Source organism: Sorghum bicolor, chromosome 2, assembly GCF_000003195.3.
Source record: "Sorghum bicolor cultivar BTx623 chromosome 2, Sorghum_bicolor_NCBIv3, whole genome shotgun sequence".
Lineage (NCBI taxonomy): Eukaryota > Viridiplantae > Streptophyta > Magnoliopsida > Poales > Poaceae > Sorghum > Sorghum bicolor.
This window is the reverse complement of record NC_012871.2, coordinates 63,328,103-63,344,389: the sequence shown is the minus strand read 5'-3', so window position 1 is coordinate 63,344,389 and position 16,287 is coordinate 63,328,103. Positions and strand designations below refer to the sequence as shown.

The 16,287-nt window shown below is 42.6% G+C and overlaps 3 protein-coding genes across 3 annotated transcripts; 1 reads left to right on the top strand and 2 right to left on the bottom strand.

Annotated features, from left to right (window-relative positions):
- On the top strand, window positions 2,045-4,477 carry LOC8055861 (jmjC domain-containing protein 7). Its single transcript, XM_002462513.2, has one exon. The coding sequence runs from the start codon at window positions 2,504-2,506 to the stop codon at window positions 3,602-3,604; it is 1,101 nt and encodes a 366-aa protein (XP_002462558.1). The 5' UTR covers window positions 2,045-2,503; the 3' UTR covers window positions 3,605-4,477.
- LOC110433115 (ubiquitin-like) lies at window positions 5,003-8,188 on the bottom strand. Its single transcript, XM_021454777.1, has 4 exons — window positions 8,034-8,188; window positions 6,787-6,994; window positions 6,085-6,151; window positions 5,003-5,338 (listed from the first exon to the last, which is right to left on the bottom strand). Exons 1-4 carry the CDS (start codon window positions 8,134-8,136, stop codon window positions 5,288-5,290), a joined length of 429 nt encoding a protein of 142 aa, XP_021310452.1. The 5' UTR covers window positions 8,137-8,188; the 3' UTR covers window positions 5,003-5,287.
- On the bottom strand, window positions 9,054-14,231 carry LOC110432925 (ATP phosphoribosyltransferase, chloroplastic-like). The gene is made up of 11 exons (XM_021454162.1): window positions 13,809-14,231; window positions 13,637-13,696; window positions 12,329-12,442; window positions 11,824-11,889; window positions 11,624-11,731; window positions 11,407-11,490; window positions 10,736-10,837; window positions 10,486-10,599; window positions 10,324-10,404; window positions 9,737-9,856; window positions 9,054-9,501 (listed from the first exon to the last, which is right to left on the bottom strand). Exons 1-11 carry the CDS (start codon window positions 14,067-14,069, stop codon window positions 9,406-9,408), a joined length of 1,206 nt encoding a protein of 401 aa, XP_021309837.1. The 5' UTR covers window positions 14,070-14,231; the 3' UTR covers window positions 9,054-9,405.

Here is a 16,287-nt window from a genome sequence, read left to right as displayed (position 1 = left end):
AAATTAAGAGAGATCATAAAAGACACATGTATCCTTATTTTATTTTCTAATCAGTCACTATCATCAATATGATTAACGGAGATTGGTTAATAAATGGAAAGTATTTAATGTAAAATTGGTTTTTTATCCTCTAGAATGCACTATATTTGAGGATAAAATTTGAATGCTAGAAAATACTATATTATAGGACGGAGGAAGCATACAGAAAAGTCTATTAAGATCTACGATAGCAAATAAGTACTACCTTGTGGATTTAATAGAGTAATTTTGTTGTTGTAAATAGTTGTGCACTTTAAAAAAATAAATGTGATTAAGTTAGATACGTGTGGCTTAAAGGCGCGCAAAACATCCTTGGAACAGAAGGAGCACTTTAGTACCCTTCTACTCATTGACAGTTCCAGACCTTAATTTGATCACTTACCTTATTTTTTTCCTTCACATTATATGTTACCAAAATTCAGAAAATAATTCAATATTTTTTTCGACAACGAGTCTGTTGAGATCATCATTTCGTGAAGAATAATGGAGCTGGTACCTAGTCCTATATTTGTACCGATGTTATCAGAAAAGGTCAAAAAAGGGTCATGAACAAGTGCTGCACCGACACGTCGGCCCTTGCAGGCGTAAATGCGCAATGTAGTAACCACTTGCCTGCGAATCTGCGATTGGACGTGCATATGAGCTCACTGTCACTGCAAGCAGGTCATGCCAATGGCCGTGAGGCCATAACCAATCAGAGATTCCCATGGCCTTTTGCAAACAAATGGAGGAAACAAAAATAAGAGGGCGTGTAGTGTACTAGCTAGTATATATACGCCTCCATCCCTCAACTGCCATGGGCGCGACGTCGACGTTGTATCGAGTATCTATCGACAACGCATTTTCAGGATAAGAATTTTTATTCTCTCGCCATGTCAAAATTAATGTCGAGATCAAACAAGAGTTTTCAGACTAATGATGCAGCTATACGTTTAGCCGTGTTTGGGGTTATTCGTAGCAAGTCAACGAGGAAGATGATATCAAAGGCATGCAATGTGAGGGAATGTTGTGCTTGTCAACCCGTAGTAGTTGGAATAATACTAGTACTCTTAACCGTCAAAAAAAAAGAGAAGAGTTTAAGGCCTGCTTTGTTGGGTACCAAAAATTGTCATATCAAACACTTGGGTAATTCCAAAAAATAATAAGGCAAAATTACCATAAATTTAGCATGCTGATTGTGAGATGTTGGTAAATTTTGCTAGTCAACCAAATAACTGCCAAAATTTTGGCTTGACTAAATTTTGGTGACCAAATTTTAGCCATCAACCAATTAACTGTATTCATTAGTAATAGGGACTTGCAAGGAGCCATCGACACATTTGGCAGGAGAGAAATCTAGTACTCCCTCCGTCTCAAATTGTAAGTCGTTTGACTTTTTTTACCTCAAGTTTGACCACTTGTCTTATTCAAAAAATTTGTGCAAATATATCAAATTTTAAGTCATTCTTGAAGAACTTTTATTAATAAACCAATACACAACAAAAAAAAGTGATATTTTGTACAAAATTTTGAATAAGACGAGTGGTCAAACTTGATATTAAAAAAGTCAAACGACTTATAATTTGGGATGGATTGAGTAATATTTTGGAAACTGTTGTCCAAGGTGACATGTAGAAGATAGTCTTAGTGACTTCATGTTTACTTGCCTCTGTTCTTCCCCACATTATGGCCTTGTTTAGTTCCCAAAAAATTTTGCAAAATTTTTCAGATTCTCCGTCACATCGAATCTTTAGACGTATGCATGGAGTATTAAATATAGGCGAAAATAAAAAGTAATTGCACAGTTTGGTCGGAATTGACGAGACGAATCTTTTGAGCCTAGTTAGTTTATGATTGGACAATATTTGTCAAATACAAACGAAAGTGCTACGGTGCTCATTTTGTAAAAAAAATTTGGAACTAAACAAGGCCATATATAGGCAACGTATCATTCCATTGAAAATTAACAGTGTATTCAACTTTTTTTAAGAAACAATTGGGTATTCAACTTTGTTTTTGAGAAAAGCCACCCTTTATTAGCTCATAATTGAATTACAAACACCATCGAGTGGCGATAAAATCTAGACATATCAACAAGAGACATTGGATACAAAGCTCCTAGCTTTTTTAAGCAGATATACAACTACTAGCTAATCTGTGGGCATCTACATTTAAACTTGTCCATTCATGGACGAACACACTAGACCTTCTTTTCACCCTTTCAAGTCTTCTTCTCCCATGGACATAAGCAAAAGGCCCAATCAGTAATCTACTGTAGACACACTGAAGCCCAGGTCATAGGCAACCTCAAGCCCAACAAATCCCAAAATCGGGCACATCGACCGGCCCAAGCCGCTTAACCCAACGACGCGTCGTGCCGCTGCGCCTGCGCCGCCGCCGTCTGAATTCGCAAAACCAGCGAGCAGTCAGAGCGAACGCCGCCGCGGCGCCCGTGTCTGTGTCTGGCGGGCGCCACACCGAGCCAATGGAGCCCGCGCTGCGCGAGCTGTGGGCGGAGTCCCGGGACCTGCTGGGCCTCCCTTCCTCTTCTCTGGACGCCGCCGCCGCCGCCGCCGTGCCGCGCGTCGACCTGCCCCCGACACCGCTCGCGTTCCTCCGCGACCACGTTTCCCCGGGCCGCCCGCTCCTCGTCTCCGCCGCGGCCACCCGCCACTGGCCCGCTGTGTCGCTCTGGCCCACCGCCTCCTACCTCACCGACGCACTCCGCTCCACCGCCGTCTCCCTCCACCTCACCCCCGACGGCCGCGCCGACGCGCTTGCCTCGCACCCGCGGCGCCCCGGCGGCCCCGGACCCTCGAGGTGCTTTGCATCCGCGCACGTCCGCCGCGTCGACTTCCCTACCGCGGTCCGGCTCATCAGGGCATCCGACCCGGCCGCCGGCCTGGTAGCGTACGCGCAGCAGCAGGACGACTGCCTCCGCGGGGAGTACGCGGCGGTCGCCGGTGACGTGGATGCGCACGTGCCCTGGGCCAGCGAGGCGCTCGGCTGCCTCCCCGAGGCCGTCAACCTCTGGATCGGCAACGCCCACTCCGTCACCTCCTTCCACAAGGACCACTACGACAACATTTACGTCGTTGTCTCCGGCGAGAAGCACTTCCTCCTGCTGCCCCCGACCGAGCACCACCGCCTCTACGTCCGCGAGTACCCCGCCGCCCGCTATGTTGCCGCAGAGCAGGACTCCGAAGGGGAGCATCAGTTGAGGCTTAAGCTGGAGATGGAAGAGCCCGAGAGGATCGTGCCGTGGAGCAGCGTCGACCCGTGCCCGGCGTCGCCGGAGGAGATGGCCGTGCAGGCGTCGTCGTTTCCGCTCTACTTCGACGGGCCGGCTCCGATGCGGTGCACGGTCCGGGCCGGCGAGATGCTCTACCTGCCAAGCATGTGGTTTCACCATGTCAGCCAGAGCCCAGGGTCGAACGGGCTCACCATTGCCGTGAACTACTGGTACGACATGCAGTTTGACATAAAGTATGCCTACTTCAACTTCTTGAGGTCGCTGGATATCGATGGTTGTTCATCGGGCAAAGCTGGTGCGTTGGAAGGTGATCTAGAGGAGAAGAAAGATTGAGATGGCGGGCAGTCACTCTGATTACTCCTGGTTTCTGCTGAACATCATGGAGATCAATGGTTTCTGCTGAACATCATGGAGATCAATGGTTTCTGCGGTGTCAGGCTGAGTTTCTTGCGGCCATTGTCTTACAGAGTAACAGATCTTCAAGCATTAGAAGATGTTGCTGGACACCAATTAATCGGCCATGTATATTTGTACAACATTTGCAGGTGCCAATTGACATATCAGGCTCAATATGGTTGCAACTAGAACATTTGATTTGGTGGTGCATTGGCAAATTTTGGCTGCATTCACAAAAGAGAACATGAATTTTGAATTGTGTCCATGTGTTCCTGATCCTCTCTGTTCCTAGTGATGATTCTTCGTATCCTGCATTATATTCACTGGAGGGATGGATTGTCTTTGTAGAAATCAGAAGGTCAAGACCAGCTAAAGAACTGTGCAGGGTGGATAAAGAACATCATGGGTGAGACGCTCCCTTTACAGGTTGGATCAAGTATGCCTAATTCATAAGGTTGAAAACCAAGATGAAGCTATGTCGACGGGAGTTTCCGGCGTGGAAGAAGTGGGAAAGAGGGCAGAGTTTCTCTTTTGTCCATGTGTTGATGGTCAGACTACGTTGTTGTTGTTGTGAGAGTCAGCACCCAAATCAATCTGGTTCCTGTGCTTGTTGTAGTTTGCCTTTGCCTATTTGGTTTGTTTCTTCCGTATGAAAGTATGAACTCTCTCTCTCTCTCTCTTTTCTTTTCTCTTTTAGGGTTCAGAGGCATCAGCGAATGTTGAGTGTGCATTAGAAAAGCTCCATGTTCCTGTGGTGAACACATGATGCAGCACTCGGCAGCATTTAGCCATGTAGTCTAAAGTCCAAAACTGATATTTGATTTTCTTTTTCTCCTTTGCAATCATAACCATAGTCACATAAAACGGGTTCACCACCTTCGACTCTCGACTCAGGTTCGTGACCTTGAACTGAGTTCACGGGTTCATTTTCGATCCGAAGTGTAAAAATCTCTCGCAAGTATCGTACCACGACCCCATCGACCCAGAAACTTTGTGACTATTCACAACTGCGCAATACTGTGTATCTATTTTTATTTCTCATTTTCAAGGACCTGAGAAATCCGAAGTGTTTCTGGGCTGATGGTTTTGATGGGATTTGTCATACTTGTGGCAGAAACTCGAAATCCCCCCCCCCCCCCCCCCCCCAGTTAACCTGTGCCTTGCATTGCTTGTTACGCGTGACAGCATTTTCAAGCATGTCCTGAACTTTTGCTTCTTGTGACAGTTTTCAATGTTCCATGATACCACTCTTGCTTTCAAGAAGCATTTGGAATTTTGAATCATCGAACTGCTCTAAGGTGTTCAACAACAATGCAGCGTGAGAGAACAGTGGCGTCCAAATGCCTCGGAAAACAGCAGAAATAGGCATTAACATTGGGCAAAGTCTGCTAATAGCAGTGCCAAGAGGTTTCACTAGCATTGCCATACCAAGCATAAACCACCGAGTACTCAAAAGAGCTATTATGAAGGTTCACACCCAGAAGACAATATGAAGTACTTAGACATGACATAAAGGTTCAACATCCAGCATAAAACATGAACTAGGACAAGACTTCAACTTCAACGATTCTGATAATGACACTTTGGATGAAGCTTGATACTTGTCGCTTTGGTTGCTTTCTATTCACGATCAATACCATACTTGGAGACAAACTTGTGCTTTTCCCTCAACTGAAAATTGAAGAATTTTGGAAAAAATACATGAGTCTAAAGAATGAATACCATTCATCACAAAGTAATTGCCAGTAATGAAATAAGGAAGTCCACAAACATGGACTAAGATAGGCTATATAACCGAGGTAGCACAGATGTGTAGTACTTAATTGTTAGGACTAAGGCTATCTCCAATAGAAGACCTATTTGGGAAGCCAAACACAAAATAGGTTTCCAACACAATACCTATAGCCTCCAACAGAGTACCCATACAGAAGATCCATTTTGGGTGTCAAGAGAGGCATAACCCAAATTTGGGTATCCTCTCTCCTCGAGACCCATTTGCAAAGAGTGTTGTCTTTTAGGTCTTGTTGTTGGAGAAGACTAAAAATAGATATGGAACCTTTTACCTGTAGCGCTACCCAAAGACAAATGAGTCTTGTATTTTGGGTGACCATTGTTGGAGATAGTCTAAGATAGGCTATATAATCGAGGTAGCACAAATACATAGTACTTAGGCCTTGTTTAGATGCGAAAAGATTTTGAATTTTGCTACCGTAGCACTTTCGTTTGTTTGTGGCAAATATTGTCCAATCATGGACTAACTAGAATCAAAAGATTCGTCTCGCGATTTACAATTAAACTGTGCAATTAGTTTTTATTTTCATCTATATTTAATGCTTCATGCATGTGCCGAAAGATTCGATGTGACAGAGAATCTTGAAAACATTTGGCCTTAATTGTTAGGAGAAAATAACTCTCACCTCATTGTTATGACCGCACTTCTTCTTGCGACAGTTGGTAGACCTGAGGGGAAGGCGAGCATAGCACCTGAAAAGAAGAAAAAAAAGTGAAAAATCAAGGCAATGTTGGCACACAACACTGTAACTCATGGCAATAATAAGACTTGACGAAACAGCACATAGTTAAAGACTAGGCTGATGACTAGACAAACTAAATTAGCAAGACAGGAAGCACACATGTTAAATTGACAAACTAAACACAACGATCTGCCAAATCATAATAAGCAAGCCATCTATTTATGAACTAAATGCCTGTCATGCATCGACCTCTGTTTCACTTTCACAATGCATATACATTGCAGTTATAGAAGTGACTTAGCTCAATGTAAATTACACAATTTGAACATGCAGCATAGAAGCACAAGAAGAGCCAGCACACATGTTGATTGTTGACATGCATATTCAATCGTACGTAATAAGCAGCAAATTATGAAATGTATGCATGGTGCTAGGGATATGCTAGCGTACTTGCGGTTCATTGCAGTTACAAAAGTGGCTTGGCTCAATGTACACCACAACCACACAGACAAGCAGCATAAAAGCACAAGAAGAACCAGCACACATGCATAATAACCAATCTAAGTACTAGAAGTCTAGATGTAAGCAACAGATTATGCAATTATTGATATATATGCATGGTGAATTAGGGACGTGGGTGCGTACTTGCGGCAGATCAGCTTGTTCTCCTTGTACTTGCGCGCGAGCACGAGGAGGTTTGGTGGGATGTTGAATTTGAAGCTCTTGGTACCGCCGCGGAGGCGGAGCACCAGGTGAACGGTGGACTCCTTCTGGATGTTGTAGTCGGCCAGGGTGCGGTCATCCTCCAGCTGCTTTCCGGCGAAGATGAGGCGCTGCTGGTCCGGCGGGACGCCTGCAATGATTGAGCCAAAGCAAAGCCAACCAAACATGGACGGTTACTTCAATCTCAATTAATTAATTCGAACACAGACGACGCCATGCACCGGCACAATTTGCACAGAACCAGAGGCACAATTTGCACACATGGACGATGAAATTGAACCAGAGAAATGATCAAAAACAGGGAACTTCTAAAGCAGATCCAGTTCAATTCTCTAGCTAGTAGCCAAACAAGAAAAGGGTAATAGATCCTACCACCTCCAAGGCTCCAATTCCTTCCAAGAAACAAAGAAAGAAGCCAGTTCAAGTGTTCAACATTGCAGTAAAAAACAGGGATGGAAAGAAAGTTTTGATTCAGTTCAACAAGACTATCAACCTCGTCGATGTGTTCTGTTTTCTATCAGATTATGAATAACACAGAAAAATGGGGATCTGACGATACCACATATCTAGATGCTTAGATTACTGAACTTTCTCCCAAAACCCTCATAGGTGTAGAGGCCTAGTTGGGGTTTTAGCTCCTTCAAACAAACGTCAAGCGATCTAGTAGTAGTGTAGTACACATGGACAGACCTTAAAAAAATTCAGTTCGACTGTCTAGCGACTTGCAAAGAAAGCAGTACATCGATCGAACTTATCTTGGTTCCGCTTAAGAAACCAAAATAACAAGCTAAATCCAACCCTATCCTTTACCCACCAGATCAAACGAGAGCTGTGATTTTTGGCTTCAAAATAAAGGCCAGCCATCCAGGTCCACTGCGGATGTTTCAGATCGAGAAGATGAACGGCAGTAACACGGGGGTTTGGATGAAGATGAACACGACTTTCTCTCTAAAAAGGCTAAAACCCGCATATGTGCAGTGCAGAGAAAAAAGGCAGGGGTTATTAGGCCTTTAGCTTCTTCAAACAATCGATCGAACACACATGGTCAGACCACGACGAAAGTCGAAAACGCAACAAATTAAACGAGCAAAGAAGCAAATGGATGCTACGGCGGCCGGAGAGCATAGCGGACGGAGGCGATCGAGAAGGTGGTCGGAGACGGCGCGTACCTTCCTTGTCCTGGATCTTGGCCTTGACGTGGCCGATGGTGTCGCTGCTCTCGACCTCGAGCGTGATCGTCTTCCCCGTCAGCGTCTTGACGAAGATCTGCATCTCGACTCGCCTTCTTGGGATCGCTCGCTCGCCGGTGGGAGTGGGTGGTTCCGTGGTGGTGTGGTGAACTGGTGAAGAGGCCGAGGCGAGGAAAGCACCGCCGCGGACGCGAGCTGGTTATATAGGGGAGGCAGTGCAGGTGAGGAAACGCGGCCGCCACGGAAACCCCCAAAACCCCCAAAGCAAAGCAGAAGCAGGGCCTCCTTGAACCCGGTCCACTCGGCCGAAGACCGCGGTCGCACGGCGTTGCACCACGCCGGCATGGGACTGCCAGCACCAGCATACAGCGTGGCCTTGCGGGAGGAACGGGACGGGAGCGAGTGGGTGATACACTGGGTCACTGACACCCCCGTGGAACGGAACGGGGTCATGAGTTTCGCAGGTGTTGGGCTGGGCCGAGACCGGAGATTAGAGTCTTTTGATGTTTGTGGCTGGGAGTCCGTGAGGAGAAACCAAGGGCCCATGGGCCGTGGACTTGCTGTTTTTACAGTCCTTGTCGCGCTTATTATATTAGTGATTTCTCTTCAGTAATCTTTAAATGCTGTGGTGGGTAGATCACTTTCACTTGGGAGCAAATTCCATAGAATCCAGTTTCAAAACAAAAAAACAAAGAGTACAGATAGATCCAAACCAGAACCGTAGAACAGGCTACTGAGAGAGGGCAGAGAAAGTCACGGAATCGTCCAGGGAGTGTTCCGATGCAGCAGTTCCTCTGATGGGAATGAGAATTGAGATCAAGCAGGCACCGACATACAGCAGCACCGGGCGAGATGACAGGGTAAAACATTTCCAGCGATCACCTGTGTTTTAGCAAATCCGCAAGCAAAAAAGCTGATCTACTGCATCCTATGAACGCATCGAACTCGGGCTAAAGAGTTAAAGATTTAACAGCACATTGAAAATTGCACACAAGGTCATGAATGAGAACCATACCGGCTTTCTTTATTCAAACATGGCCGATTATTCAGTGCCGCGGCAAGAGAGGTCAGGCACAACCGCACAAGAAATACACACACACACGCCCAACAGGATTCCCCAACTCTATCAATACATCGCAGATGGTCAAGATATATGCCTGGAGTATAAACAGCTGAGCACAACACACGGTGGTACACGCCAAAATTTCCTGAAGCGAAGCGAAGGGGTACACTGATACCGCACGGTCTCACTTCTGCGTATGGGTCTACATGCTTCAACATGGGCAAACGAATGCGGTGCAGTACATATAGGAAGTTGTAAAAGAGACCAGAAGCTGACCATGCACCCAAGTTACAACCCCAGCTCCGAGAGGAGATTGCGCCACCTTGGTGTCTCTTCATCGAATATGTAGGTCAGCTTTGTTACCAAGACTCCGCTGCCACCAATCTGCAGTTCCGAGTCCACAGATAAGTATATTAGCATTGCGTGCACCATTAACATCAAGAATCATTCAGGCTCAGAAAATATAAATGTATATACATAGGTACTAATGATAGGTTCTGATAGGAGCTCCAACAAGTTAGTTTGGTAGTTAGGCGAGAATATTCATCTTTTTCAATCATGTCATTGCACTATGGCAATTTGTGTGTGAACAAAAGAAAGGATGAAGCAAGAGTCGTACTGATCTCAGTTGTTGGATAGATTTGTAAAGCAACTTCTGTGGAACAACCACATTAATGGCATAGTATTCCAAATCAACTTTTCCATCACGTCTGCAATAGACAGGACTTACAGTCGGGCCCTGTTCAAATCAACATTGAGTAAATGAAATCATTAGAAAAAATCAGAAATATAAGAATCCAACCTTGATATTTCAAACTACTGCAATTTCAAATATGGATAGTGATTAATTTCATAATATTTTTTATACAATTAGTAGGCACTAGTCCCATTCTAATGAGCCAGAAGTTACCTCATCAAGAAGAAAGGGAACCAAATATTATAATCCCTTATTCAGTGGGGAAAACTTAAATGATGCAGAATATAGATTTGCTTCATGTGCATATTGGAGCTGCTACAGTTGTATAATGACTCCAACTATATTTTGGTCACAGATATAGACACTATAGGGCCTATATATGATATATAATGAATGCAACTCAATTTCCGAACACAAAAATAATCATTTTACCCCAAAACTACACATAATACATTGACAGTTCTAAGAAGATAATGATTATTGCTAGTTATAATTTTCCTAATTATTACCTGCAATCCACATATTGATGTCTGGCTAAGAACTCTCTCTGCCACTTCTTCTGCGCTGTTTCCCCTCATGTTTGCGGTGACCTAATAATATAACAATAGGAAGTACAATAACTCTGTTCCAACCAGTATAATCATGCATACATGAGTTATATGAAGACTTACCATTAACTCTGCAGTTGCTCTTAGGTGAGCTTCTAGTCTTTCAAGCAACTCATGAGTAACCTCCAACACACCTTTACGCTTGTGCAGAGATTTCCTACTTGCTACAAGAGTGGCCTGCATAGAATTTGATATCTTAGGAAATAATAAGAAAGGGATAAACTTTCCTCTTTGACAAAGGAACCGCAACTGCGAAGTATACTGAAGGGTGTGAGCCCGACACATGCATGTGTGTGAGAGAGAGAAACTTTACCTGGCTTTGTAAAACTACTCCACCATCAATTTCCTTTAGGTTATTCTCACGCAAGGTCGTTCCGCTACTTACGAGATCCACAATAGCATCAGCCATACCCATCTTCACAGGGGAAAGGAAATTAGCAACATGTGTTAACCTTGATAGCCTCTTTACACAACTCGCAAGCTAGTCAAAAGTGGCACTAGTGTGCATTCCAGTAGTACCTTACAATAGTAAATGAACAAATCGATCCATGTGAAGGGTTAAAGTTCAGACACCCATAATCTACGTCAGTCATATATTACCCATAAAGAATTCATGCCAGCCATCATAACTACTAGAGCAAGAACATAAACAAGTATAGCAGAGTCAATAGTAAAAATAATTCTATGTGGCGTAATGATTTCTGGATAGAGCAATGTCTAAGATATGTTAACACAAATAGGTACCATTTAGATTCTCTTAAGATCTAAATTTAAGTACTATTGGGGAACAGAAAAGGGCAACGTTAACAAATAGTTACCACTTAGCTTCTCTTAAGATCTAAATTTGAGTACTATTGGGGAACAGAAAAGGGCAACAAACTATTGGGCCAATCAAATTCAAAATAAATACATGGAAGAAAAAAAAACAAACGGGGGAATCGCAAGGAAACAGAAGGAAATCAAGTGAAGAGAAAGCACACTCACAGGAGGATATGACTCAAGAGCTCCATCAGCAGATAAAAAGCGAACATGCTTAAAACCTTTCTCTCTTAAGAACTTATCGCCTAGCTGCAGCACAATAATATAACTGGGGTGAATAATCAGCAAAGCAGTGTGTGTATGTGTGGTTGTGTTGGACTGGTGGGGTGTGGGTGGGTGGGGGTGGGGAGCAAGAATTAGACTGCTTGGGTTTGGATCATACATATCCAAATCCTGTAACAACACGCAGTGGCCTTTCTTCTGTCCATTCAGGCATCTTTAACAAATCTTCCAAAGTAATTATGTTCTCAAAAATGCCTTCCTTAGGTACCTGGTCACACAAGTTGACTGTTTCAGATATAAACTTCAATTTGGAATAACAAGACTACTACTACCCATGAATGCGCCTGGATAACAACATACCGCAAGGGACAAACGACAATGTCCAAAGTCAAGAGCGTCATGAACAACCACTAAATCCTCAGTGCCCTGACCAATAAAATTTACATTGGTCAGATAAAGGTTTCTTCAAAGCAGAATAAATTTCACATAAAAGAATATTGCAAACTCAATTAGCAGAAATTCATGTTTTATATATAATAAATAAGTCCAGAACCATCTGTGTGCACAAACCAGGGAGTCTAAGGACAAGATAATGAGAAATAATCAAATGCATGCGGAAAACATCTTTTACCTCTTTGACGGCATTATATAGGGTATAAAGTGCAAATTGCAATAATTACACACTTATTTTCATCCCAGGACTAATAATGTGTGGTGACTCTTGAGTAAAAGGACTTATGGTGTGCTAATACATACAACTAAAACATCTGAGACTAAAAGCATGTACAAACAGAGCAAAATATTGATATGCAGCTCTCCTGTGTGTTCGAGAGAAAAAATTTAACAGGATTGCTCAAAATCTTACCTCCCCGTATTCACTAACTATGTCAAAACCCACAATACCAAGGTCAAGATCGCCTGACTGAAGTTTACGAACAATGTCCTTAGGCCTTTGGAACCAAACCTCCAAATTTGGAATCTGGAAAGGATAAAAGATATCAGTGTGTTGCATAAACTCAGCAAGAATTCTATTGAAACTATCAATCAATCCATCCACATAATGTGTCAGACCAACTATCGACTCATAGAAACCAAATAAGGAGGTATAAAGTTGAAGTGAAGGGGGAAAAAGTAAGCTTCCAATGCCCTGCATACCACTACTTAAATAAGATTATACTGAACATGGTACTTCTTACCTCTGAACTTAAAATGGGAGGAAAAAAGCGACAGGGACTATACCAATGGTTTAGCCAATGGACAAATATTGTCAAATGATGTTGCATAATAAGGCTGACACGCTATGAATGAGGGTGAGCATACTTAAACATGGATGCCTGGACTGTACGAGAACCACAAGAACCAGAAGGCAAAACAGAGAAGACAGAACCACATTAACCAGAAGGCAAAACAGAGAAGACAAGGACCCCAGGCTGTGCTGTTGAACATTGATTAGATTTAGGAAGATATAATGACTCCACATTGGATATTAATCCATTTAAAGATACAAAGCCTCAATATATACAGCTATAAATCAGATGTTTGGGTTCATCTCTGTTGCGTACAGGTCATGCTCTGCAGGTAATAGGGTGTGCTAGTTTTGCTTCCAGCAGGGCTTTAATGATGCAAACAGGGATGTGAGAGTGATCTAGTAGAGATTTCATTAGCCAAGAAAGCCTTCTTAATTCTTGAATCTAGAAGATTACTCGAAAATGCTAAGGACCCAGTTGGACTCAAATTTATTGACTACTTGTAACTTATGCAAAAGCATGTTCTGCAGTTTATAAGGTTCTGCTATGCAATATTATGAATCACATAATTAGCCTCAGATAGTGTCGGGTCAATAGGCACCATGAAACATCTACTTGTCATTGCTCCAACCAAACATCGAGAAGGCCTTGCATGTAACTATCAGAATTATAGTGGCCATGTCCCACTAGCTAAACCTAAATGTTAAGCTTACCTTACAGTACAAACAAACCAAAGGAGTAGAAAGTTACACTTAAAACTCCTAAAATTCTTATCCTACCAGTGAATCAGGAACCCTAGCTAAACCTAAGTGTTAAGCTTACCTTACAGTACAAACAAACCTACTAACAGCATCTCGTTGCCTCCCTGTCAAATATGACAGAAAGGTAATTAAATCAGAGAGATAAGAGAACATAGTGAACCTCACCAGCGGGATATCCGCAGTGTACTGCCGTGGGTTAAGCTGCCTCACCGACAATTGGCAACTCTGCATCATCATGCACAAAAAAGCACAACCTTAACCAAATCAGCATACTAATCATACAATTCAAACTTTCAAATCCAGCAAAAGAAGCACCGATCGGAAAGGAGCGCCAAACCTTGAGGAGGCTTAGGGTTTGCTCGGCCATACGGCCCTTGCTGGGAAGCCCGATACGGACGACCTTGCGGTCCGCAACCAGGGGAGACGAAGCCGCCGCCGGTTTAGCGGATACGGCGGTCGCAGAGGCTGCTGCCCGCGGAGCGACAGAGCGGGCCCTCGCCGCCGGGGAGGGGCGGATGCCAAGGCGGAAGCTCGACTGCGGCGAAGGTGACTGGGATAGATGGAGAACCGTAAACTTCGCCGCCAACATCGCCGGCATTTTGTGGGGTTGGTGGGTGGGCGGGGCGGCTGCAGTGCGCCTCGCTGCCGTTATTCAGTGGAGTGAGGGGGAGGCTGGCGGCGGTGTTCGGCGGCGACAGAGGAGGTGAAGCGAACAAGCATGGAACTTGCGGCGCCACGAGTCTTTGGATACTAGTGCGGGTCCGGACCCACTTTGGGCCGATCGCGGGCCGACATGGTGAAGCAAGAGGCTGAAAGGACCTTTTTTTTTTTTTACAAATGACGGATTCGAATATTCCATCCATCCATATACCCCTAAAAAAATCATCCATCCACTTATATACATATAATATACAGTAATAATAAATATAAAAGGAAAAAATCGTATTTACGATCGTCCCACTGCAAGAATTAAAAAAGTCTCACCAAACACCCCACATACCAATGCTCTTTTTCACCACGCAAGACATAGAAACCACGAGATTGAAGTTGACTAGGGCCTTGTTTAGTTTCCGATGCGAAATATTTCGCGACACGTAGCACTTTCGTTTGTTTGTGGTAATTATTGTCTAATTATGGACTAACTAGACTTAAAAGATTCGTTTTGTCAATTTCGATCAAACTGTGTAATTAGTTTTTATTTTCATCTATATTTAATACTTCATGCATACGTCTAAAGATTTGATGTGATGGGAAATCTTAAAAAATTTAGGTTTTTGGGTGGAAGTAAACAAGGCCTAGCCTAGGCACGATATTATGAGTTTGTGTTTTGAGGTGGTTACCTAATTTTAACTAAAAGCATATAATAAACACTTAGCAAGGTTTCTGAACCATGAAAAATATTCACAAAATTATTAAATATACAGAAACGATCCTATACATAGGCTAGGACATAAGAAACCTAATAAAATATTTAGAGCTCATGAAAATATATCTAGAAGCTTCCTAAAATTAAATAGTTCTAGGAGAATGGGAAAATATTTAGGAAAAATTTGAAATTTTCTCAAACAGTTATAATCAATGTACGGATGGATTTTTAAAACTTTCCACAACAAAACTATAAGATGTAATCAGCATGAGTACAACATATACATTAATGTTAAATTCGTTCATGCTAGTTATATCCTATATTTTGTATTGTAAGGTTTCTAAAATGCATTTAGACATTGATGAGAGTGGTTTTATCATTCTACCATATGTATCAGATGTTTTTGCCATTCTACTAGAGTGTCTAAAAGTGTTTAGATATTTTTTCGTAAACTCTAAATATTTTATTTTGGTTTCTCATGTCCCAACTCATCTTTATTTTTTATTGGAAACTTTAGAAGCTTAGGTATGTTTTCCATGGTTTAAAGCCCTTTCATCACGTGTTTCTATACTTTAAATTATGGGATAATGAAACCACTAGAGTTTGAGGAAGAAACATGGGCAATGACTTTTTTAAAAAATGTTATAACGCAAGTTAAAGTCTGATTCTTTGTATGATGAATGTTTCTGGAATATTTTTTCTATTGTTTATATAACACGTACAATTTTATAACAAACAATGAAGAAATACTCAAAATTGAATTTTCTTTATTAAAAGGAAAACATGGTAGTAGCTAGGAGCACAATAGGCAATAGGCCAAGTCTAGACGGTCGTTTGGCTTGGCACCTATTTTTGGATAGATCCTAGATAGTAACTACTTATTTCGTCCTAATATATAAGGCATAAACATTTTTTATATAAGTTCTATAATATAAGGTGCTCTTTCTAGACATACTTATATCAATGCAGTAGTACTAGTGTTTAAAAGGATAATTAAATATGTTTATTGGTCTTTGAACCAAATGTGATTACGTTTATATACGAGAATAGAGAAGTACAAGCAACAAAAAAAAATATCTCGACCCAAACCCGAACAACTTCTTTTATTATTTTCCAACTAAAAAGAATGGTGTCCTCAAGCCTAGTCCGAGCTAGGCTCAGAGATAGAGACCCGACTTTGCCTATTGGGCGTTGTTGACCACGAAAAGGCTTTTTTTACGGAGTCTGAAAAATACTTAGGTCTTAGCAGTACAGCCATTCGCTTAAAATACCATAGAAGCATAAAAGTATTTTGCATAAAGTGACGTCGATGGGCATGGGCAGCCAATGCCACAAATGTATAACCTACTACTCCTAAGCACAGCACAAAAAAGGTGCCAAAACCATCACCAAAAAAATCAGCATAAAGTGCATAAACCCTTTCTGGAGCCAAAGGACAGAGGACACACTT

What these genes read in the sequence shown, in the direction of transcription:
- LOC8055861 (XM_002462513.2), top strand. Translation starts at nt 2,504, where the DNA reads ATGGAGCCCGCGCTGCGCGAGCTGTGGGCGGAGTCCCGGGACCTGCTG.
- LOC110433115 (XM_021454777.1), bottom strand. Translation starts at nt 8,136, where the DNA reads ATGCAGATCTTCGTCAAGACGCTGACGGGGAAGACGATCACGCTCGAG. An exon ending in CAAGATCCAGGACAAGGAAG is followed by an intron (nt 6,995 to 8,033) that starts GTACGCGCCGTC and finishes CAATCATTGCAG; the next exon opens with GCGTCCCGCCGGACCAGCAG. An exon ending in AACAAGCTGATCTGCCGCAA is followed by an intron (nt 6,152 to 6,786) that starts GTACGCACCCAC and finishes TCTTCTTTTCAG; the next exon opens with GTGCTATGCTCGCCTTCCCC.
- LOC110432925 (XM_021454162.1), bottom strand. Translation starts at nt 14,069, where the DNA reads ATGCCGGCGATGTTGGCGGCGAAGTTTACGGTTCTCCATCTATCCCAG. An exon ending in ACACTGCGGATATCCCGCTG is followed by an intron (nt 12,443 to 13,636) that starts GTGAGGTTCACT and finishes TATCCTTTCCAG; the next exon opens with ATTCCAAATTTGGAGGTTTG. An exon ending in CTCTTGAGTCATATCCTCCT is followed by an intron (nt 10,838 to 11,406) that starts GTGAGTGTGCTT and finishes TCCCCTGTGAAG; the next exon opens with ATGGGTATGGCTGATGCTAT.